At 39.3% G+C, this 25,579-nt stretch overlaps 2 protein-coding genes across 2 annotated transcripts; both read right to left on the bottom strand.

Moving 5' to 3' along the window:
* Window positions 1-16,323: 16,323 nt before the first annotated feature.
* On the bottom strand, window positions 16,324-18,042 carry LOC114178753 (cytochrome P450 89A2-like). Its single transcript, XM_028064824.1, has one exon. It carries the CDS (start codon window positions 17,970-17,972, stop codon window positions 16,461-16,463), a length of 1,512 nt encoding a protein of 503 aa, XP_027920625.1. The 5' UTR covers window positions 17,973-18,042; the 3' UTR covers window positions 16,324-16,460.
* Window positions 18,043-21,459: 3,417 nt separating this feature from the next.
* LOC114175247 (alpha-L-arabinofuranosidase 2-like) lies at window positions 21,460-24,731 on the bottom strand. The gene is made up of 4 exons (XM_028060018.1): window positions 24,447-24,731; window positions 22,521-22,633; window positions 21,867-21,923; window positions 21,460-21,787 (listed from the first exon to the last, which is right to left on the bottom strand). Exons 1-4 carry the CDS (start codon window positions 24,456-24,458, stop codon window positions 21,460-21,462), a joined length of 510 nt encoding a protein of 169 aa, XP_027915819.1. The 5' UTR covers window positions 24,459-24,731.
* Window positions 24,732-25,579: the final 848 nt, after the last annotated feature.

Genomic DNA, 25,579 nt, shown 5'->3' with positions numbered 1-25,579 from the left:
TGGACATGAAGGATGATGAAGGAATGAGTTCAACCACAATCATCTTGGGAAGACCATTCATGATGACAACACGTACCAAGATAGACGTGCATGCAGGATCCTTGACTATGGAGATAGGAGATGAGAAGGTGCAGTTCAACGTGCTAGAAGCCATGAAGCACCCAATTGAAGACCATTCTTTGTTTTGTATTGATTTATTGAGTAATGTAGTGAACAATTATGCTTTTGGACTTTTGGACGTTTTATCTGGTTTTTCTTCTTCTTTGGATTTTTCTCTTTCGAATATTTCGGCCTCAATTTTAGACGAAGGAGAAAATTGTAAAACATGTGATGTTGAGGACGCGGTGTCACTATTTGATACCTCTGTGGCGTCCAAGTGTGATGCTGAGGTGGCTGAAATTACCTTAGGCAGTAAAATGTTGCCATCTGTGGAACAACCACCCACTTTGGAGTTGAAACCTTTACCATCTCATTTGAAATATGTTTATCTTGAAAGGGATGGGAAACTCCCTGTTATTATATCTGCCTTGCTTACTGATGAGCAGGAACAAAAGCTATTGCAGGTTATCAAAGATCACAAGCGAGCAATAGGCTGGACTTTGGCAGATATTCCTGGTATTAGTCCTTCTTTCTGCATGCACAGAATACTCTTGGAGGAGGATGCTAAGCCAGTGAGGCAACCTCAGAGGAGACTGAATCCTCAGCTGATGGAGGTTGTGAAGAAAGAAGTCACCAAGTTGCTACAAGCAGGTATTATATATCCTATTTCTGACAGCACTTGGGTGAGTCCTGTACATGTGGTTCCCAAGAAATCTGGGATCACCGTGGTCAAGAATGAGAAGAACGAGTTGATTCCTACTCGTATTCAGAATAGCTGGAGGGTTTGTATTGATTATAGAAGACTAAACCAGGCCACCAGGAAGGACCACTTTCCTTTACCATTCATGGACCAGATGTTAGACCGATTGGCAGGTAAGTCTCATTACTGTTTTCTTGATGGATTCTCTGGGTATTTTCAGATTTGTATTGCCCCAGAGGATCAACATAAGACTACTTTTACTTGTCCATTCGGTACATATGCTTATAGGAAAATGCCATTTGGCCTTTGCAATGCTCCTGGAACATTTCAGCGATGTATGATGAGTATTTTTACAGATTTGTTGGAGCATTGTATTGAGGTTTTTATGGATGATTTTAGTGTATATGGTTCATCTTTTGATCACTGCTTGTCTAATCTTGCTAGAGTCTTAGAGAGATGTGAAGAAACTAACCTTGTTCTAAATTTTGAAAAATGTCATTTTATGGTGGAACAAGGTATAGTTTTAGGTCACGTTGTTTCCAAGAATGGTATATCTGTAGATCCTGCTAAAATAGATATTATTTCACAATTGCCTTACCCCTCTTCTGTGAAAGAGGTTCGATCTTTTCTTGGACATGCAGGATTTTACAGGAGGTTTATCAAGGACTTCAACAAGATAGCCAACCCTCTCTCCAACTTGTTGCAAAAGGATGTAGTATTTGACTTTGGAGAGAGGTGCAAAGATGCGTTTGATACATTGAAAAAGGCGCTTACCACTACTCCTATTATCCAGCCACCTGACTGGACATTACCATTCGAGTTGATGTGTGATGCATCAAACTTTGCAGTAGGAGCGGTGCTTGCACAAAAAGATGGGAAGCTATCACATGTGATATATTATGCTTCCAGAACGTTGGATACAGCGCAGGCTAACTACACCACGACTGAGAAGGAATTATTGGCTGTTGTGTTTGCCTTGGACAAATTCAGACCATATATACTTGGTTCCAAGGTAATTGTTTATACTGATCATGCAGCATTAAAATTCCTTCTGAAGAAAGCAGATTCGAAACCAAGGTTGATCAGATGGATGCTACTGCTCCAAGAGTTTGACATTGAGATTCTAGACAGAAGTGGAGCACATAACTTGGTAGCCGATCATCTTAGCAGGATTGAAAATGGAGAAGATAACATTCCTATTAAGGATGACTTTCCTGATGAAGTCCTCCTAGCATTGACTGCTGTGAAAGGTATGTTTCCTGAACCTTGGTTTGCTGACATTGTTAACTATTTGGTTGTTTCTGCTATTCCTCCTTCCTTCTCCAAATATGAAAGAATCAAGCTAAAAAGTGAGGCAAAGTACTATATATGGGAAGACCCAATCTTATGGCGCATTGGTAGTGACCAAGTCATAAGGAGGTGTGTTCCAGATATCGAGATACCTCATGTGCTTGAGTTCTGTCATTCGTCTCCTTTTGGTGGACATTATGGCACACAAAGAACAGGTAGGAAGGTGTTGGATTGTGGATTATATTGGCCTACCATTTTTAAAGATGCACAGAGGGTATATGAAAATTGTGAGCAGTGCCAAAGGGCAGCTAGATCCATTACAAGAAGGTATGAAATGCCTCAACAACCCATGCTATATTGTGAGGTATTTGATATTTGGGGTATTGATTTTATGGGTCCTTTTCCTCCTTCTTTTGGGTTTTCTTATATTTTGCTTGCTGTAGACTATGTCTCCAAATGGGTGGAAGCCATAGCTACAAGGACTAATGATTCTCGAGTTGTTATGAGTTTTGTCAGGTCTAACATTTTCTGCAGATTTGGGATACCACGAGCCATCATCAGTGACCAGGGGACTCATTTCTGTAATAGGCTACTTGAGAACATGTTGAAGAAGTATGGGGTGACACATCGCATTGCTACACCATATCACCCCCAAAGTAATGGGCAAGCAGAGATCTTTAATAGAGAGATTAAAAAGATACTAGAGAAAGTAGTGAAGCCTAGTCGAAAGGATTGGGCCACAAGATTGGATGAAGCACTTTGGGCACACAGGACAGCCTACAAAACACCTATAGGTATGTCACCTTTCAGGGTGGTTTTTGGAAAGGCTTGTCATCTACCTGTGGAGATTGAACATCGGGCTTATTAGGCCGTGAAAGCATGCAACTTGGATTTGGAAGAAGCAGGAAATGAGCGAAAACTTCAGTTGCAAGAACTAGAGGAGATTAGGCTTGCAGCCTATGAAAATTCAAAGTTCTATAAAGAGAAAACCAAGATGTTCCATGACCAAAAGCTTGTGGCTAGAAAGGATTTCAAGGTAGGCCAGAAGGTGTTACTATACAAATCCAAGCTTGGTCACATGAGCGGTAAGTTGCGTTCTACTTGGGAAGGACCATACATTGTTACAGAAGTCTTCCCTTATGGAGCAGTGGAGATCAAGGAAGAATCTTCAGCAAGAACTTTTAAAGTTAATGGGCATCATCTTCGGATATTCAATGAAAATCAAGATATGCTGAATAAGACGATGGATGGGATGAACTTGACTTCTCCCTCATACCTTCCACCTTGAGGAGGTAAGTACACTTCATACTTTTTCTTTGCATTTTATACATATTGAATACATTGAGGACAATGCATGGATAAAGTGTGGGGGTGTGGGGAGATTTCCCCCTTTTCTGTTTTTGTTTTCTATTTGTTTTGTTTTTTTCCTTTTCTAATTTTGTTTTCTGCTTGTTTTTATTTAAAAAAAAAGTTTCTGTTTTCAATAAAACATATTGACATTGGATTTTTGGATTTGATTTACTAATTGGAACGGTCATAATTCTGGGAAAATAAAAGTCATGTGTTATGAGTGGATTGTTGTCTGTGATTTACTGATTGAGTTGATTTGAGAGTTTCTGGAATAAATCTTTTGTGAAAGAGTTTTTGACCTTGTGAGTTTTGAGCTTTATTGTAAGGATGAACTACCGTGTGTCATTCCTATTTTTCTTGTGTGATTTGCTCATGTCTTGTTGGTACTCAAATGTTTAGCTTGATTCTGTTGTTTTGCATCTTAGGTGAACATGCATGATTTGATATGACTGAGGCATTTCTTGTTTTTAGCTACTTGGCCAAATAAGCTAACCATAACATTGATCCATTGGTAGCCCCTTGAGCTTAAACCTCTTTTTCTTGTTTTGAGCATACTGTTAAACCTTAAAAAGAAAAGACCAATTTTTTCCTTACCTTAGGGAGAAAGAAGGAGCTAGTGGATTATGTTGAGATTGGTTGAGGAATAAAGTGTGGGGGTGAGTATTTCCCCCACAAAGTTGTAAAAATGGCAAAAAGGAAAATAATTGTTGATGACAGAGTGTTGAAATGAAAAATGATTGCTGTCTGAAAAAGAAAAAAGAAGAAGAAGTAAAGATTGTTTTTGAAACTGTGCTCCAAAACTCTTTCTTCCTTACTATTTCAAAAAAAAAACACACAAATCCTAAAGTTTTTCCTACCTTTGCCTTGGCCTCATTATAACCTGTTAAAAGTCCTCATGATTTTTGAATGCATGTTTTCTGAAAGCTGTGAATATTAGAGTCTTGCTAAGCATTGAGAGTATTTACTTGCATGGGTATTTTGAGTGAAAACACAAGCCAAAACACTTGAGCGAATCTTGGTGAGAAAATATATATTTAACTTGAGTGTTTCTCTTTCATATTTGATTAACTTGTAAACTCAAAAGATTAACTCATGTGTGAAAAAACAGAATTTTATCCATTTGTTTGTGCATGACAACATGATTTCTAGAAGATTGATCTGTTTCCATTGGTATTCAATTCTTTAATCCACTGAAAATATGGAATAAAAGACCTCAGAATAAAAGTTTTGAAATTGTTCAATTTTGCCCAGGAGTGCAAAAGGATAAGTGTGGGTGTGTGATGAGTTCAAATTTTTGCCCTCATTTAATATTTAAATTTGGGGATTTAATTGAATTTTCTGTGCTTAAAGATTGATTTAATTAGGATTTGTGATTATTGGATTTATTGAGTAAGTTTGGTAAAAGTGGCGTAAAAATTGATTTTAGTTGCATAAAATATTATTGGATATTCTAACGTTTGTTAATGCAGCTGGAATTTATTTTTGGGCAATTAATAGTGTGATTTTAAATATTCAAAGTTACAAAATAAGTCCAAAATCAAGAAATTCTGAAAAAGAATAAATCAGGAGCTAAATGCACCCTCAGTTTTTACTTGCACACCCCTTCTAAAGTAGACCACCAAACAAAAGCCTGTTCTGCACCCCAGTTTTCACTGAGTTGCACCCCTCCTACCACTTAAACTCCACTCAACCAGATCATGCCATGTGGCAATCCTCACCTTTTAAAATTAGCCAACCATAAGCCGCCACGTGTCATAATCCTCCACTCACCCAATTGACCACTCAGATCTTGCCACGTCATCATCACCTTCATCTCCCAAACCCTAACCCTAGTTTCCCTACCACCTTCCATAACCATGGCAGCCGCCGCCGCCATCTCCGGCCGCCACAGTTCGCGCACCTACCACCACCGCGCCTCCATCTTCTTCGCGCCACCATCTTCTCCCGCGGCCACCACCGTCAACTCGCCGGAGTTCCACCACAAATCGCGTGCTCCATTTCCGCAGCCACCGCGAGCACACCACCATCTTCGAACAGGAACTGCACCTGCAACGCGCGCGCCACCACCATCTTCACACAAGAACTGCAACGCGCGTGCCGTTTCCAACAACCATCGCAGCTCCGCGCGCAACCATTTCCGTCCGCACCTGCACCAGCTCGAATCCACCTTCAGATTCACGGCCACCGCGAGATCTTCACGTTCTCTGCACCAGTTCCGCCACCGCGACGCACCAACGACCATCGAGCAGCGCTGCCTCCATCTTCTCCGCGCAACCGCGAGCTCGAACCAGAACCTGCACTTCGCCGGAATCTGCACCATGACAACGCGAGCTCGCCGGAGCAGCCACACGTCAGAGCAGCCGCCGTCACGAGGGAGGGAGAAGAGTGTGAGAGTGAAACCCTAATTTCTGGAGAGAGAATCTGCACTGCCACGTGTCAGCGTCTGATAGGACAATCAAACTGGTCAACTGGTCAACTCTGGTCAACTGGTCAAAGTCAGCAGTCAACATTGGTCAAAACTGCAAATATGGTTAAATGAGAGGGGCAGAATTGGAAATTGGACAGGAATTAAGTTGCTAATTAATTAAATAAAAATAAAAGATTTTAGCAACTGACAGATAAAGCCCAAAGTCCAGTTGAAGCCTATATAAAGAGACTTAAGGGAGCAGAAACGGGGACTGACAATTTTACAACTCACAGCTTAGACACTTAGAACTCTCTGGTTTTGGCAGATACCATCTCCACCACATCTCTCATTCTTTCTTTTATTGTCTTTCTTTCATATCATCATGTATTCCATCAAAGTCATGGAGGGCTAAGCTTTTAAGGGTTGATTCCACTGTAATTTCTTAAATGGATTCTGAGGTTAGATGAATTTATATGTTTTGTTATTTTGATTATTGTTGTGGTTTTTGTTTATCTATGTCCTTTGCTTCTTAATCGAATAGAAAATAATGATTTTAAATCTACATACATGCTAATCATATGAGTTAAAAGGTTTTTAAATTAAATTGAGACTTTACTTTGATTTTGTTTAGAAACTTTCATTTGATTAAATAAGTTTTTGCCAATAATTGAGACTTTAATTTAATTAGAGGTAATTACTTTAACTAAAATTAGTCAAGACTTTACTTTGATTAATTAAGTTTTCTATTTGGTAAAGAAACAAAGGAATAGACATGATTAGGCATAGTAAAATTAATTGAGACTGTACTTTGATTAAATTTACTATGGACAATCTAACAATTCTCACTTTTAATTGAGACTGTACTTTGATTAAAAGTGAGGATGCCAACAAATGAATTGAGTCTTTACATTGATCTATTTGTAAATCAACAACAATAATTAATTTAACAATAATCTCTAGATAACCAATGAAGAATCTTATTTAGAAAAAGCAGTGGAATTGACCTATTTACTATTACTGTGTTTACAATCTTCCGTGTCATTTTCTTTGCATATCAAAACCCCCCTATTTTTATAGTTGCTAGTTTTAAATTGCATTTTTGAGAATTAAATATTTGAGATCAATTCCGTATTCGTTGTGAGACGACTCAGGGTTATCTTAACCCTAACTATTTTCTTCACTACAAACTGGCAATACTGAAGTTGCTAAAGTAGTGGTAATTTGATCGCCTAACGACAGCGATATCACTTATCTACTCCCGGACGCAGGAGGAACATGCAGAACACCTGAGGTTGGTGCTTGGTGTTTTGAGAGAGAAGCAGCTGTATGCCAAGTTGTCCAAGTGTGAGTTCTGGATGGATGAAGTTCAGTTTTTGGGGCATGTGATATCTGCTCATGGATTGCAGTGGACCCGGCAAAGGTCGAGGCGGTGGTAAAGTGGGAAAGTCCTAAATCGGCCACAGAGATCAGGAGCTTTGTGGGGTTAGCGGGTTACTATAGGAGATTCATAGAGGGATTCTCCAAGATAGTGACGCCTCTGACTTTGCTTACTCGGAAGGACCAACCTTTCACTTGGACAGATAAGTGTGAGGAAATTTTCCAAGAGCTAAAGAGGAGATTGACGAGTGCTCCTATATTGGTAATTCCGGATGTGGGGAAACCGTTTGAAGTTTACTGCGACGCGTCTCATCTTGGACTTGGTTGTGTTCTGATGCAAGAGAAGGTCGTGGCATATGCTTCGAGACAACTTAAGATACATGAACGTAACTACCCTACTCATGACCTAGAGTTGGCGGCTATAGTTTTTGCCTTGAAGATCTGGAGGCACTATCTTTATGGTGCTCAGTTCCGAGTGTTCAGCGATCATAAGAGCCTCAAGTACTTGTTTGACCAGAAGGAGCTTAACATGAGGCAAAGGAGATGGATGGAATTCCTGAAGGACTATGACTTCGAGCTCGTATATCACCCGGGGAAGGCAAATATGGTGGCAAATGCTCTGAGTAGGAAGACGGTACATACGGCACATTTCATGATAAAAGAGGTGGAGCTATTAGAGAAGTTCAGAGACATGAGGCTACAGGTGGAGTTGGGGTCCGAGTCCATTAGGTGTAGTACCCTTACTATATCTAGTGACTTCTTGGACTCGATCAGAGAGAGGCAGTTGTTGGATGCGGGTCTGAACAAGGTTAGGGAACAGCTTGGATCAGAGGAAGCCAGAGACTTCGTCGTGAGTGATGATGGCATACTGAGGTTTCGAGGCAGAGTATGTATACCTGATGATGCTGAGGTGAAGAAGTTGATCCTTGAGGAAGGACACAAGAGTCGTCTTAGCTTGCATCCTGGCATGACTAAGATGTACCAGGACCTCAAGGAAACCTTCTGGTGGCAGGGGATGAAGAAGGATGTGGCACAGTTTGTATCCGCTTGTCTGACGTGTCAGAAGGCGAAGGTGGAGCACTAGAGACCCGGGGGAATTCTACAGTCATTGGAGGTACCGGTGTGGAAATGGGATAGCATCTCGATAGACTTTGTGACCCATTTGCCACGAACATTTAGAGGACATGACGCCATCTGGGTGATAGTAGATCGACTGACTAAGAGTGCACACTTCCTGGCGATGAACTTGAGAATGTCTATGGCCAAGCTGGCCCAATTGTACATTAAGGAGATAGTCAGGCTTCATGGGGTGCCTTCGAGCATAGTTTCCGACAGAGACCCACGGTTCACATCCCGGTTTTGGCAGACGCTACAGGATGCTATGGGTAGCAAGCTCACCATGAGTTCAGCTTATCACCCTTAGACCGATGGTCAGTCTGAAAGGACGATCCAATCATTAGAAGACTTGTTGAGGACATACATATTGGACCACCTGGGAGCTTGGGATGAAGTATTGCCTTTGATTGAGTTCACCTACAACAACAGTTTTCATGCGAGCATTGGCATGGCGCCATACGAGGCTCTTTATGGCAGGAGGTGTAGGACTCCTCTTTGCTGGTATCAGGATGGAGAGGCAGTGTTGGTTGGACCAGAGTTGTTAGAGCAGACCACCGAGAAGGTGAGGATGGTGAGAGATAGGATGCTGGCTTCTCAGAGTAGGTAGAAGGCCTATGCTGATCGTAGGAGGAGGCCTTTGGAGTTTGCAGCGGGAGATCATGTATTCTTGAGGGTGACCCGAACCACGGGCGTGGGAAGGGCTCTCCGCTCAAGGAAGCTTTCGCCTAAATTCCTTGGCCCATATCAGATCACGAGGAGGATCGGACCGGTGGCCTACGAGATAGTTTTACCCCCACCGTTGGAAAACCTACATCCAGTGTTTCATGTCTCATAGCTGAGGAAGTATGTATTTGATCCGGCCCACGTGTTGGAGGCTGAGGATATATAGATCAGGGAAGATCTCACAGTGGAAGTACCACCCATCGCTCTTGAGGATAGCAAGGTTGAGGAACGTCGTGGGAAGACCGTTAGTCTTGTTAAAGTCATCTGGGATCGGAGGACGGGTGACTCGACGTGGGAGTTAGAGGAGGACATGAGAAAATCACATCCACATCTATTTACCTGGTGAGTCTTCATTTTTCAAGGTCGAAAATTTTCTTGTTGGGGAGAATGTAAGGCCCATTAATTTTGGCTTACTAATTTTCTGCCCTCTTGTGTTTGGGCCTAGGGTTGGCCCAATTGATAAAACCCCTTTCAGGATGCCCTAACCCTCACTTTGCACTCTTGCAGAAAAATCCAGCAGCCGTCACTCTCCTTACCCCTCACAGAACACTCTGCTAGGGTTTGCCTAAGGTCCCTTTCGAGCTAGCTCAGACCAGTTCCTACTCCGCGTAAGTGCCTCTTAGCTTGTATGTATTTTTCCTTGGCATTAAGTCCAGTTAGGTCTTCGTAACAAATTTCCCTTGGTTCTGTTCCTCCACTGTTTTCCAGCTCTTTAGCTGTTCTCGGGACAACAGTACTAGCTATCGTGCTGCCAAGACTTCCGTTAACCCTTCCTCCAAGTACGAGAAGTTAGGGTTTCCAGTTCTGTGTTGTTTTAACTTGTTTACGGGTTGGTTACTAATTGTATGGTTAAATTCTTCGTTTTGATGCGTGAAAGTACTTTGTATGATTGGTTGGTCTGTAAAACATGCGCGTTGCAGGTGCGAACAGTGGTGGACACTGTTAGACTCGCCCAGGCGAGCTTGACTCGCCCAAGCGAGATGTGCAGAGGCTCGCCCAGAGCTTCCTGCGCGAGTGGTCGCTCAGGCGACCAGGGTGTGTTTTGAGCGAGCACACAACTCGCCCAGGCGAGAGGGATCTCGCTTAAACGAGAGGGATCTCGCTTAAGTGAGATCCCGCGTTGCCTTCTTATTCCTGTTGAGCCCTCGCCTAGGCGGAAGGGGACTCGTCTGGGCGAGACTGTCTCGCCTGAGCGAGATCCCTCAGCCTGAGCGAGGTGCTGGGCGAGGCAGTACTGTGATTGAATATTTGTTTATTCTCGAATGGTCTGTTTTGGTTGGGTATGAATGCATGATGAGTGATATGTATATAATGGAGTATGAGGTATACGTGGTATGATTTCCTGGATTACAAATGATGGGTTTGGCATGAAAGTTGGCATGATCCCTACATGACTTGTATATGATGAGTTGGTTACATATGTGTGTGTGTGGGGTCACAAACTTGGTATGAGCAATAATGAATCTTGGTGGTTGGTAAAGCTTTGGTATGGTTGGCATGAGGGGAAACACCTTACTCATGATCGAGAATAACAAGTTAGTAATGATTCAACATATGAGCAATGGAGTTTTGTTGTGGGTTTTGGGTTGAAACCTTGTGTACAATGTATGTATAAATCCCTGGTTGTATATGTATGTTGGTCTGTGTCAGTGCATGATACCTTGGGGTCTCTAGGTGAGACTTTCAAGGTTGCGCTTCAGTGGTCGGGACGTAATTCCATGGCCCCTGTTAGTGGGTGTTCATGGTGGTGCCCCATCTGTATAACTAGGTAAGGATTCAAGGTAAGGACTGCATCCTGACACTCTAAGGGGGCCAGTTAGTCTCACTTAGAGCGGACTGATCCCTGTGGTGAGAGTAGCAGGAGGCCTGAAATTCATCAAGGGCTAACCTTGTGGTGAGGAGATTTGATTCATCGTAACACTTGTAACACATAGCTCGGGGGTGAGCAGCTCAGGGTCGAGCAGAGGTATCCACCACAAGTGCAAGCATCCGCTGAATCCGACCAAGTTATACGTATCCGGATGAGTCGAGTCGAGTCGTAGTGTATTGATTAAGAGTCATAACATGTTTGGTTGATTATTTGGATGTGAGATGATGAAAATGCTTTTGGCTTTATGATGCATATGTTGTTGGCTCTAGCTTACCCGTTTCGTTGCATGGTTGTGTTGTATGTGGCTATTCTTTCCTGCGATGATCATCGACTTGGTTGATGGGAGCAGATGGGCGAAGTTCTCGTGGTCAACAGGGGAATGGTGATTCCATCGCTTAGCCGTCTGGGCTAGATCTTACACTTCTCTTTGTGATGTCTTCTTTAGGGCTATGGCCGCTGTATTCGTTGTCTTTGGATTGTAAACTCTTAGTTAAACTATTATCCTGCTTTTGTTGGCATCGTGGTGTGCCTGGTTTTATAGGGGTGATGTTGGGAACCCCAAGACTGCGTGATTTTACTATCTTATGTGTGACGTTTCCTTTAATTGTGTTTATAAATTAAATGGGACGTTACAACTTATTTTCTAAATTGTCTAGGTATAAGATGTGTGTTTATCAGGTATGGTAAATGAATTTGTCCAAATATTAATATTTTGTTTTATTTTGACTGAATTTTTTTTTAACTGAATATAAGTACGCGTATAATAATATTTAAATTGAATATGTGAAGTTGAGTACGTATATTAATCACGTTCCTTCCATTATACATGTCCTCACGTCTATTCCAATATATTCGAATTTCATATTTGTTCTTTTTTTGAATTAATAAAGTTTATTGGGTAACCTAAAAAAAACTTATAATAACTTTCTCCTTTTAATTTTAAGATTCTTAATTTATTTTTTAATACACATTCAATATTTTTGTTTAAATTTATAATAATATAACATTATTCAATTATTATTTGATATTTGATACCCTTATTTAATGAGAATGAATTATTTTACTATATTATTAGCAAGAGAGATGGAATCCACGATGAACACAAAATAGAGAGATCTTAATTATATAAACTCTTGGCAATTGTGAAATAGTATTCAAGAAGTGTTTGTATTTCATATTTACTTTGTGTATTTTGTCTAAAGATACATTTAATATTCCTATAGTCATGACTGATATTTTGTACTCTTATAAGTTATAAGACGTGTAACATCCCATTTTAAATAGATAATTCCAATTTAAATAAATGCCACATATATTAAATATTAAGAGAATGTGGAAAGACGAAATATGACGTACACAGTACCCTAACATATCCATAATAAAAGGAAGAGGCTCCACATGCCTAAACGAGGTACAAAAACCCGCCAAGAGCGAGAGAAACTACTATTACTACTACTAAACTCCAAACGCTGAGGCCCCTATAGTGAGCCTGATAGTCGTCCAAGATATCATCAAAGTGCAACATCTCTATTATCACCACTGCTAGAGATTCTCACATCTGCTCACATCAATAAGGTTGATGACCATCGCAAAGGAAGAAACCACACACAATCATACAAACAAGCAAAAGGGTAAGCTAGTGTAACAAATCCTTATATTATAACACTCAGCAGGTAAATTCAAAACTAATCATAATTAACTGATATCCACACATGATATACCCAAACCACTTAGGGCTTTTTGATGAAGGATTATCATGTTCCTTTTTAAGATTATTGAATATGGTGTGAGTTGATTAAGAAAGCTAAGCGAAATCCCCACTGGACATTAAGATAGCAAGCTATCTAGATGTGAAGGTTCCTTTCACAAAGCTCAAGAGAAGAAGATGATGGATGGATTCAAAACAAAAAGGAAATGAAAAGCACATAAACCATAGAAAACCAAGAACAATTAAAGGAAGAAGAAAACATAAAATGGAAAGGAAAGAAATGGTAAAAATGTGAGAAGCACGCCACTACAAGGCTAGGCTAGAAGCCATGACAACCTTGAAGATGAGTGGATGTGTGCCGCCACTTGCTATGCAAGATAAGGCTTAAAAGTATTCACTCCCAAGGGAGGAAACTCTCACAAATGGTTGAGACACAAGACTGTTTTTACTTCAAAATGTTCAACCCTTTTACATGTCTAGGAGCACCCCTTATATAGAAGAGTTTAGGGGCCTCTAAGCAAATAAAAGATACCTAAGGATGTCTCTACAAAAACCTAACCCTAGCTTCTAGAAACTAGGTCAAATAAGGTTACAAAAATGAAAGACAAAAGAGCCAACTATGGTGTGTGCAAGGCTAATTTCGTTCTAGCACAAAAGGAGACAAAGAATGTGTCTCATATGTCTCCAAAAAGTGGCCAAAGTGTGCTAAAAACAAAGGAGACCAAAGGTACATAGGTACACTTGTTTTATGCCTTTTACTTTATGCTTTATGCCTTTGCTTTACTCTCTCATCCACATCATTTATGCTCCCCAATCATCATGCGCCACCTAGCATTACTTTCTTACTCCTAATTAACCTACAAAGCAAATAAACATAGATTAGCATGTTGGCTTAAGTCAAGTCAACTATAGTCAACAAGTCAAACCTAGTCAAAGGTCAACAAGTCAACTAAAGTTGATTCAACTAAGTCAACTTAGGGAATCAAAAATAACAAACACAAATGAAAGGGATGAAGGATTAGTGAACTTCCTTTCTAAACATGCTTAGTCTTCTTAAGCATGTGCCTTCATCCTTGGTTGGGGTCAATCCTTCATCACTTTTAAACTTGACTATCCGGATACATACGATGAGGCACCACCACCAAACTATGGAATTACGTCCTAGCAGTGAGGCATCACCACGAGGCCTTCGTGGAATTACATCCTTACATGAGGCACCACCACGACACCTCCGTGGAATTACGTCGTGGCCTTGAGGCACCACCACGATACCTCCGTGGAATTACGTCCTTATGTTGAGGCACCGCCATGAGCTATCATCCCGAGGTCCATGGAATTAAGTCCAATAGATGAGGCACCACCATTGACTCCCCCCTAAGAGGGTCTATGGAATTACGCTCATACGATGAGGCACCACCATTGACTCCCCCTAAGAGGGTCCATGGAATTAGGTCCTATTGTTGAGGCACCACTGGGGACTCCTCCGAGAAGGGCCCGCGGAATTATGTTCGTAAGATGAGGCACTACCACGAGCCCCACTACAAGGGTCATGGAATTATGTCCTAAACCACCCTTACTCATACATTATCAATCAATCATGAAATTCCTATGCATACCCTTAATATGTCATTTAGTATGAGTGATCAACCATCAAATATATCTCATGCCAAGCTCATTTCCAATTCATTTGTTCTCACCCATAACATACATAGCATATGCATATCCACCCCCTTTGTACTTAATAAGTCAATGAACCAGCCAATCAAACAACCATCAACATTCAAGAAACAAAGCATACCAAAAAACCCAAAAGAGGTCTCGCTCAAGCTGGAGTCCTCGCTCAGGCAAGAAGAGTGCTCTCGCTCAAATAGCAGACTCTCGCTTAGGCGAGACTGCAACAATGGCTCCTGGAAAATGTCGCGAGCTCTCGCTTAGGCGAGACTGTTCGTCGCTCAAAAATACAGCAGCTCGCCTAGGCGAGCGCTCGAGCAGAAACCTGAGCGAGTTCCCGCTATTCTCGCCTGGGCGAGATGAGCTCGCCTGGGCGAGTATATCAGTTTCCACCACTATTCCACGCATGCTCAAACACAGACTCACTCATGACAGCACCCAAAGCCTTTTTACATCATCATAAGCAACATACTAGTACCAGAACTCGAAACAGAACCAACACATACAAAAGTGAATCAAAACGCGAAGTCTAGCTTCCCTTACCTGGAGAGGGCTTATACGAGACCTCGACACCAACTACGGAGTGCAACAGTTTGAGAAGTGGTCTCAGAAAATGGAAGAACAACGGGGCAAAGGAAGAACAAAGTTATTATGGAACCTTAGAAGGAAGAACACAAAAATAAGCTTTAGGGAGTACAGGTACGAACTTGAGAAACACTTACATGGAACGAAAACAAAGCTGAGCTCGAGAAATCTTTGGCCAAGATCCGGAGTCAAGCCCTAGCAGAGCGTCCTGAAAGTAAGGGGGCAGCGCTTAGGGTTCTGTTTTGCAAGAATGAATCAGAATTGGAAACCCTAGCAGCTTTAGGGCCTTAGCACCCTATGGGCCACCCCCTTAGGCCCAACATATTAAGGCCAACCCTTAAACATTAGGGCAGAAATAAAACTGGACCTTATACGTGTAGTGATAATTGTTTAAACTCATTTTCTACAGTAGAATCATGTGTAATTTGCATTGAAGAATTGGACATGGCTCAATTGGGAGAATGCGATATAAAATTACGTTTTTGTCAGTTTTTTTTACTAAACATTGAATGACATGTTGGATATCCCTTTCAAAACACTTATAAATATATTTTATAAAATCATCCAACCATCCTTGCCTTGCCTAGTGTCCAATATAAACTTATTGCCAATAGTTTTTCTAAAGTACTTTAATAGTGGTGTTATTCTAAAAATATGTCCATAGAGGTAATAAAAATAGAATTATAATTCCTTTACAAGGGATATAATCAAGAGAAATTGGAAGATATTCCGTAATCTTTCTCATAATCGAATGGATCTGAACTTTTATTTGAGTTACTACTTTTTAATAAAATAATAATAATAATAATAATAATAATAATAAAAGAATCAATAATAAAATAATATAGAATCGTGATATAAAAAGCGTAATTATAACATTTAAGATAAAAAATAACCTGCAAATCTAAAAGGAAACAATGTTCTACTTTAAGGATCTCCTAAATTCTTGAATGAGTATAGTTCAAAGACAGATTTTTTTTTTTTATAAATAGTTACTTATAAAATAATTCGTTTTAGCGTTTGATTCAAATATTAGACAAATATATTGACTGATAATGTATTATAGAAAATGATTCATTAAATACCTTTTATTGAAAGTCTTGATATGAATCATAATTCCCTCTAAAACTTAGGCATAACTAATAATTATGAGAAACAAATTTGTCGTTTTGCGTTTCTTTAAATATTTGGTTGGACCATCGGTTCGTTTGCTTGATGACAAAATCTTTCTTTCAACTATTTCTCATTCAACTTTTGCTCACTAGTCGTAAGTACTAAATGGTCAGGATAATTATGTTTTAAGAAAGTATTGTCGACAAACTTTTGGTAATGCAACAAATTTGATGTGACTCAAAAAAAAAAATTGTTATGTATTGAAAAGTAAATTTTATTAAATTTTATAAATTTTTTTTTATCAAAATACCATACGGTCCGAACGATTATCCTTTTATTATGTGCTACACGTGCTAGCAAAGCGCAGATTACGCAGTACTGTAATCATAAAAATATATTTTTCAAACAATTATTGGGAGGCCTTATTATTATATGATAAGGTGGGTAGAGTCTAGATCCTAGGAGAAAGATGAACCTGCAATGGATTTTTCATTACCACAGTGAACTCTTGTTTCTCTGATAAATCCACGTCCCCTCCCTCTGGAATCTTCCACTCAAAGTTCCAAACCAGATTAGCCACAAAGTACTCCAAGTGAAGCAACGCTAGATTATAGCCAGGGCAAATCCTTCTCCCTGCACCAAAAGGCATCATTTTGATCTCTTTACTACCAGTAATGTCAAACCCTTCATCATTCATAAACCTCTCTGGCTTAAACGCCATTGGATCCTCCCACACCTTAGGGTCCCACCCCATCTCTGCCACCATGAAATTCACTGTCCCATTCTTAGGGACCAAGTAATCATTCAAAACCACGTCCTCACTCACTGCATGAGGCAACACAAAGTGCCCAGGTGGGTGGCGCCTCAAACCCTCCAAAATCACAGCCTTCAGATAAGCTAATTTCTCCAAGTCTTCTTCTTTCACTTCTCCGTCTTCTCTCTCACCCATCACCTCCCTTATCTCGCCCACCAACCTCTCTTGCACATGTGGGTACTTTACCAAATTCGCCATGATCCACTGCAACGCCGTGGAAGTGGTGTCCGTGCCCCCGTTCAAAAACTCATTGCACAGCGTCACAATCTCCTCTTCGTTGAGCTTGCGTTTCTCCTCGGGCAACTCCAAACCCAACAAAGTATCAACATACGAAACAACGCCTTCCTCCTTGCCTTGCTTTTGCTTCCTGGCTCTTATAAGTGGAATCATCACGTCCTCCTGCTCCTGGCGAAACCTAAGCATCTCCTCCCAACGTTCGCGGAGCAAAACGCGGGTGACTTTGGGCCAGAAATTAAGGATGTTGTACCTGCTAAACCCTAGAAGTAACTGTCGTTGGACGCGCTCGACGTCTCTGACTTTGCCCTCGTCGAGTCGCTCCCCGAAGCACATGAAGACGAGCAAGCAGAACATGGCGTATTGGAAGTGATCAATGACTTTGACGGAATCATTGGATTGAGAATCGGATTTAAGGTGAGTGAGGAGGGTGTGGAGGACCCAGTTGCGGATCCCGGAGAAGGACTTGACGCGTGAGTGGTGGAGCATCTCGGAGGTGAGGTTTCGGCGGAGGATACGCCACGTGGGGCCGTAGGAGGCGGAGCTGATATTGCGTTGGTCGCTGGTGAGGATTTTGGAGGCGGCGAGAGCCTTGGGGCGGTCGGAGAAGACGGAACCATTTTGGACGAGGGCTTGGTGGGCGAGGGTGCGGTCGGCGATGAATATGGCTCGTTGAGATCCGATGCGGATGGTGACGATGGGGCCGAACTTGGCGTGGAGGTTTCGGAGAATCGGCTCGAGTTGGCTGAAGGATTTGAGGAGCCATTGGATGCTTGTGAGGATTGGGATGTGAAGAGGGCCTGGAGGGGTGTTGATGGTTTTGGTTTGAAGAGAGAATATGGCTCTTACGATGACGCAGACGCACGCAGAGACTACGATGATGAACCAGGCTTCCATGAGTGTTGCTTGTTGCATCACCTTTCCACCAGAATGAGACCAGTGTTGTTGTAGATAAGGCGCCCAAATATAAGAACCACAAACAATGCGTAAAGGACAGTTTAGTCCCTTAAAAATATCTTCCAAACTTATTTTAATATACAATAATTATATTTTGACCTACTTTCTTTTATCATCTTTTAATTTATTACTCCAATTATTTTTAGATCATTATATCACATTATTAAGTAAAATTCAAAATATATAATTGAAAGATGATTAAAGTGATAAGTTAAAAATGGATAAAAAAGTGTGTCAAAATATTATTAGAGAAATGATACATTGACACTCAAATATGACCACTTTTGTTATCACCTGACGTGGCATCAGCTATTTCATTTAATTTTGTTTTCTTATAACTGACAAATGAAATGACAGTGGTGAAGCGTTTGGGGACGCACTCGCGCGTGTAGCTACTTCCCCACTCATCACACGCCACTGACCACTCATCACAGAACACTCACTGTTTTGATATTGGTCTTTCAAAACCAGTCTCCTCCTCTGCTACCCTTCCCGCACACACACCGCTACTCCTCCTCTTCCCGAAACCGCCCCACAAGACCCTTCCCACACACAAACCTATGCTCTACATGTTCTTGAAATCGCACCACAAAACCCTTCCCGCACACACACACACCTCTGCTCCACCATGAGAGAACCCCTTCTGCCGTGATTGTTGAAACCCCAAAACCCCTCTTCGACAAACCCTAACCCAATTTCAATCTTCAAATTGTTCCCTCTATCCCGAATCCCTCTCCACCAACAATTCCCCGCACCTCTCTTCTTTCATTGCTCAATCCCCCAACCCGTCTCAGTTGTCATAAACCCAAAATCCATTTTCCCCTCCCCCTGAACAACACTATCTCGTTGTTGAAATTTAACATGCGACCCAATCAAATGTAAGTTGTAACCCAGGACATAATTTTTGGACAAATTTGATGTAACGTATTGTAATAAATTAATTATCCAAGGGTCTTGGTGGACCCCAGTTTGTTCCCCCCTAGGATGACACACAATATTTCATTTGTTTTTGTGAATGCATTTTCAAAATTTTGATTTGTATTTAAGGTTATAATATAATTGTATTGTATTGGGAATGACCAACTCAACATGTTCATTTCGTTTCTGACCCGATAAATATTTATCATAAAATAACAAGTTTCATTCATGGGCTAAGGTGACGAACAAGGAATCCGAGCAGGATTTGGACCATGCTCGGATTCCGACTTCATATGGAACGTAGCCAAAATGCTAGTGATAAGATTCCAACCTTATACAAATAGGCCCATCATCATTGAAGTATCAGACCCACGATAGAATTTATTAGTGGAGCCCATTAGAATTCATTAGAAATATGTTCTTTGGATGATGACGTGGTTAGTTCGTTCCTAAAAAGAAGGGATTTAATATTCAGCGAAAAAATAGGAATCGACTGTTGATATTTTGCCACACTATACGAATCATGTAAATAGAAGGCCTCTACAAAGGAGAAGAGAGGAAAAGAGGAGACCTTTTTTGGAACCAAAACTATTGAACTCCAGAAAAGAAAAATGCATATCTAACAGTGTAAGAGCCACAAGAGCAATTTGTTCTTGAATTTCGTCTCCCTGAGATTCGAGACCGGAACAATAATATTATAATTTTTTTTTTTGAAAAATTCAAGTGATGTTTGTTTTCATTAATTATTTTTATTAATATAATTACCATTATTACTAATATAATAATAATAATAATAATAATAGTAGTAGTAGTAGTAAACACATAAATATAATTACCATTCTCCGTAGCATTCCATTCCCAAATCCAAAACCCTGATTGTACTCACCCGCTCCCAGCTAAGTTTGTGAAACCTGAAATCAAATTCACCCCCACAACCACATTCATCCTACTACTAACTATGTATGCATCTCTGTCCACTAGTGCAGGGAAGGGAAATGACAGCGGTTATTTCTAGCTTTTGGCTTCGGGTCCGCACCCGCTGCATATACGACCGAGGTAAAAAGCTAGTATTTTATGCCTCGGTTACAACCCGAGGCATATTTAATTTTTACTGCCTCGGTTCTCGCACAACCGAGGCCTAATGAGCATCAGAAATTCAAAAAAAAAAACACGCAGAGCTGCGTTGGTCGTCGGAAAAGGGCGGTGCGGTGCAGGCGTAATTGTGTTCCACCGCACCAACCAACTCAGTTTTGTTACACACTGAAACCTTCCACCGTCCGCGGCCATGGCTGCGCTGTCCTCCGCCATTGCTTCCGCCGGCAAACCCTTCCCTCGCCCTTTGCAACGCCGATCGCGTCGTCATGTCCGTGGCCATCGGAGGCGTGTTTGCGCGAACGGGATTTTCGTAGGTCGTCGCGGTTGAAGAGATCGGAAAGGGAGCTGCGGGGACAGACCTCACAGGAGCGACGACGGGGGTCGGCAACAGCGGCGACGAAATGTTGCTCTAGAGCGTCGGAGGTGTGCGGGATGGTGGGATCTGTGCGTCGGAGGTGTGCTGGACGGTGGGAGCTGTGCGGGACGGTGGCGCTGGTCGTTGGAGAAGATGAAGGCTGGCCGGAGATGGTGAAGCTCGCAGAGAAATCGGAGAAGATGTCGCTGCACAATGAAGAAATTGGGGTTTTTTAACCCTACGAAGGGATACTGCCTCGGTTATTCGAAACTGAGGCATATTGTACCCTTACTGCCTCGGGTGGGCGCTTGACCGAGGCCTATTGTCTCGCTACTGCCTCGGTTATTAGAGAACCGAGGCATATTGCTTCAGTAAAAAAAAAATTCAAATTATAAGTCAACGTGTGAGTCAAAATTTTTTTTAGCCATATGCCTCGGTTAGTATGATAACCGAGGCATAAAAGATGAATTTAATTACGAAACTGTCACCGCATGCTTATATGCAACGAGTCTGCAGGAACCGAGGCATATACTGCGATGTAAATGCTCCAAAATGCACTAGTGGTCGAAGCCTACTGCATATATTACCAAGGACACTTGAAATTCTTTTAACAATTGATCAAAACTTCAAATTTACAATACATCAGATATAATAATTAAAATGCTTCTAACACTACAAAAAAAATATTATTTAGTGGAGGTTATTTTTTCTATCTGTGGGGGTTTTCACCCTCTGTAAATTAATTTGTGGGGGTTTTCTAAACCTCCATAATTAGAGTTGCCACAAACTATTTGCGGAGGTTTTGAATGACCCCTGGTATCCGAAGTATATTGCAGAGGTTATTTTGTTGAGGGTTTTAACCTCTTCTATTTCTAAGTTATATTGCGGAGGTTGTTTTGTGGAGGGTTTTAACCTCTTCTATTGGTGGCTATTATTTTGTGAAGGTTTGAAACCTCCTTTATTTGCAATTACCCACCTGCATTTATAATTTATTAATTTAATAAAATTATTTTTGTAATAAACAATAAATAAAATATATAAATTTGTAAAGTACACAAAAATTAACTAAAATTAATTTCATTGATGATTTGGTGAAGCGTTAACAATTACCATGTAAATATTAAAAAAGAAAATACCTAATGTTGAAAAAAGTATAGATAATGTTCTAAATATAAAACTAATAGAAAACCTAAAGTCGTGAGGATCATTGTCAAAGTTTAAAACCTTTATTCTCAAGTACTTGTTCTTGTCTACAGGATTTCTATACTCAATTGTTGATGCCACAATTTCAAGAGTTGAATAAAGCAAAGTGGCTCCACTTGAAGTGCTAAAAAGATGTTGAATCCAATAGCTGAGAGTTCCGTAACGTTGGTGAGAGTCAAATACAACTGCATCCGGTGTCCACCTACACAATTTCAAATAAAATAACATGAATACACAAAAATAATTAATAGTAGTCAAATGAAAAAGGATAGGAAAATTACCTTTTGTCGTTGGCGTTTACGAAGAGAGGTGCATAGCTAACCATGTGGATGATGTCACTGTTTGAAGAAGAAGAAGAAGTTAGAAATGGGAAATAGAAATTAGAGATAGAATGAAGAAAAGGACATATGTAGAAAGAATCTATTCTTTTCCAATCCAATAAGACGAAAAAGTGTTTGAGGTTTATAACTTCTAGACAAGTTTTCAGTCTGAAGAAAATCAAAGTATTGATCTAAGCAATTAAACTTTGTTTTTATAAAGGCTATTAAAGGTGAATGGCTCCTTTAAGGCACCAAAATCAGCAATGAGCACACAGGATGAAATATTTACGAAAATTTGTTTATCGATCTAACTATTATATTTAAGGTTCTCATAAATCAAGTCTTACAAAATTCTGTATAATTTAAAAACTAATGGATAACTTTATACAATATCCGATCTAAAACACAAGTAAATAGCTACTATTAGATTACAGTACACATCTACAAATGCCTAGATATCTAAAATTTGATTTACATGATCATAAGAATAATATCCCATGATTCAATGATTACATTGATGAAATTTACTTCTTGAAAATACATAGTATGCCACTTAATTAGTGTTCATTGATCCTGTCCCATTTTTAGAGTATTAACATTTCCAGATTGAAGTACCTGGATATATCTGCTTCAAATACTGTAAAAAGAAGCCACTCTAGACAATGTGAAAAATGAGGCTTCTCGGCTGATAGCTCTGCCAGCCTTAAAGCTTCCTCAATTTTGTCCCTCTGGGAAGAAACATAAATGAACAGGAAATAATCAGATAAATATTTCTTTTCTCTATAGAACAAGAGTTTATAAAGAGAACAAGGTCCAACATGCCTCTAAAAAAAATCATAAAAAATGAAAGCAACAAAACGAACCCCCAACTTTAAGCAGACAATTGCAGGCTCCCAAAACATTTTTAATATGTGACAGGTCTTATATCTTGTTGAACCTATTGTTTCTTACACAATAGAGGTGAGAAATAAGAAGAGTAGAAATTCAGAGAATAGGCAATCCTTATCAGAAATATAAAAGACATATATGTTCCATCTAGTAGAAAAGCAGGACAAAATCTGTTAGACCAATTCAAACATCCTCAGTGATAGTTTTGAACTATTTTCATATCTAACTCTTTTCATGTTTTAAAGCAATGGATCACAAATTGTCCAAATAAGAGTAAAGACTATGAAAAATTCGACAAGAGTAAAGATCAATTTCTACTTCATATATAGTGCTTGAAAGTAAAAAATTGCAACTGTTACCAAACTCCTCAAAGATCAACATCAATAATGAAACATTGCAATTTCTCTCATAAAGCCTGTCTTCTACTAGATTTTCCTTTCTTAGGGGCAGACTCACTGAGATACATTTGGTTTCTAAGCCCCCCGTGAGCTTCTGGGGTAATGTGACTGTAGTACTATGTTTGACATACATCGAGCCTGTTAGTGTTGTGTTCTGCAGTGGCATTGTTGGTTAGTGTAAAAGTTCTGTCAGACAATTAAACTAACTTACAACTGAGCTCTGTATGTAATTTTATGTTAACAAAGTCTTTCACTCCTTTTAAAATAATAAGTCAGTGTATTTGTTACCTTATAAAGTATAATGCAAACTAAATAATTTATACTATTACTTCTAATATAAATACTAAAAAATTAAACAAATTTATGATAAATAATAACTTATAAGACAATTAACACACACAATGCAGCATTAACAGCATTATAATTAAGTAAAAAAATGAAAGACGATGTAGAAAAAGAACAACACTCGAGACAAATTAGTAGAATGTAATCTGAGAAGTATGCAGAAAAAAGCAAGACCAGACTAAAAATCAAACCATTAGTAACTTATCGAAAAACAAAAGTTCTTGTAACAAATTTATGATATCTCCACCACTTGTAACAGACGTAGCTTTTTGTATGGATGATCAAGGAAGAAGTGTTTCAAATCTTATTGTTATGTTTTTGAAGCCAAAGAACGCCATAGAAAATGATGGAGATATCACAGTTATACCCTCATAAAAACTGAAGATCTAAACAGAATTATTTAAGGGGAAAATGACTTCTATAATTTTAAGTGTGTATCATGGTTCCACTGCTATAGCATGCAAAAAGGCTTCTATTATGGCTGCTCTGTGATGAGAATCTCATAGGAGTTTAGGGCTACGCTGTGATTCTACTATAGTGTTCTATCAACTAATATGCAAAATACTCAAAAAAGAATGGAAAAAATCCCCGAGCTTCACATATGGATCGAGCATGTTAAATTGCAACAACATAACTGGCGACATTCATAATTGCAACACAAGCACATTGCAACAACATTATAAAAAACTAAACCAAATGCCTGAATTAGATTATTAATTAATTGAAGATTAAATATTGTCCTTGTGATGCGAGTTCCATTAATTCTCTGGCCACTAGGTCCACAGCTTTTTCCATAAAATCAGACCTCTAAATTGATACATGGAAAAGAGCTAAAAGAAAATTCCTAAGAACTTAAAAGAAGGAGGAAAATGAAGAAGTAATCGATAAAAAAACCGCGTCTAGAACGTACATACGTTTGCATCACTACGATCACTGTCTTAGGGTTCTTCGTCCCCAAACAATGACCTCTGCCTCTTGATTGTGGTGCAGCCTCATCATCTCCATGGATTAAGGTGCAGTCACTGCTGGATTTAGATCCATCTTACCTAACATAGCTTGTGGTGCTCATTGTTGATCAAAGGAACATTTAGCGAAAAATTGGAGTGAAAACAAGAATGTGGATTTGGAAATGTGTGGGAAAACCTTAGTAGAGCGAGAATGTAAAACTGAGGGAAAGGTTAAAAAATTAGGGAAATTAAAGGTGGAGAAATCTACGGAGGTTATAGAACTCTTAAAAAAACAATTAAAATTCTCACTAATCTTAACACTTAGATATATTAACACAATCATTTTAAATATTATGATTTTGCGGAGGATTTTTATAATTTCCATAAATTAACTCCCACTAAATAATATTTTTTTTAGTGTAATGATACTTAACGGGAATTAAATTACTGAAATTAATTCTGTTTATAAATTACCTTAATAACTAATTTTAATTTTGAAGATTTTAATCTTAAATAATGACATTTTACTTTTATGTTCTTTTTCGATTAATAAATAAAATTAAATGTTTAATAATAAATTACGTATCAAGTGTGACCATTCACCCAAAATTGAAATTTAAAATACCATAATTATAATCAAATTAAATAATTTCTATAATATCTAATGAAATTAATAATACATGAATATATATATATATATATATATATATATATATATATATATATATATATATATATATATATATATATATATATATATCACAACAAATAAGGATCAAATTTAGTGACAAAAAATAATTAGTCATTATAGTAATCAATTTAGATACTAATTTATAAACTAAAAATTATTGGTAACAAAACTAGTTTCAAAAAATTATAATTGGTTTCTAAATTGGTAACTAAAATAGCTTATATATTTAAATTGACATTAGTTACCTAGATTTTAGCTACCAAATGAATTAGTCACTAAATTAGTTTCTAATTAATTGTTTAGAGACCAATCTAGAAATCAACTCCTTGGTAACCAAAACATAGGTAGTTAATGTTAGTGACAAATTTAGAGACAAATTCACAATAGAAACTATTTTAGTTACCA

This window comes from Vigna unguiculata, chromosome 3 (assembly GCF_004118075.2).
Source record: "Vigna unguiculata cultivar IT97K-499-35 chromosome 3, ASM411807v1, whole genome shotgun sequence".
NCBI classification, from domain to species: Eukaryota; Viridiplantae; Streptophyta; class Magnoliopsida; order Fabales; family Fabaceae; genus Vigna; species Vigna unguiculata.
This window is presented reverse-complemented; position numbering and strand designations above follow the sequence as displayed.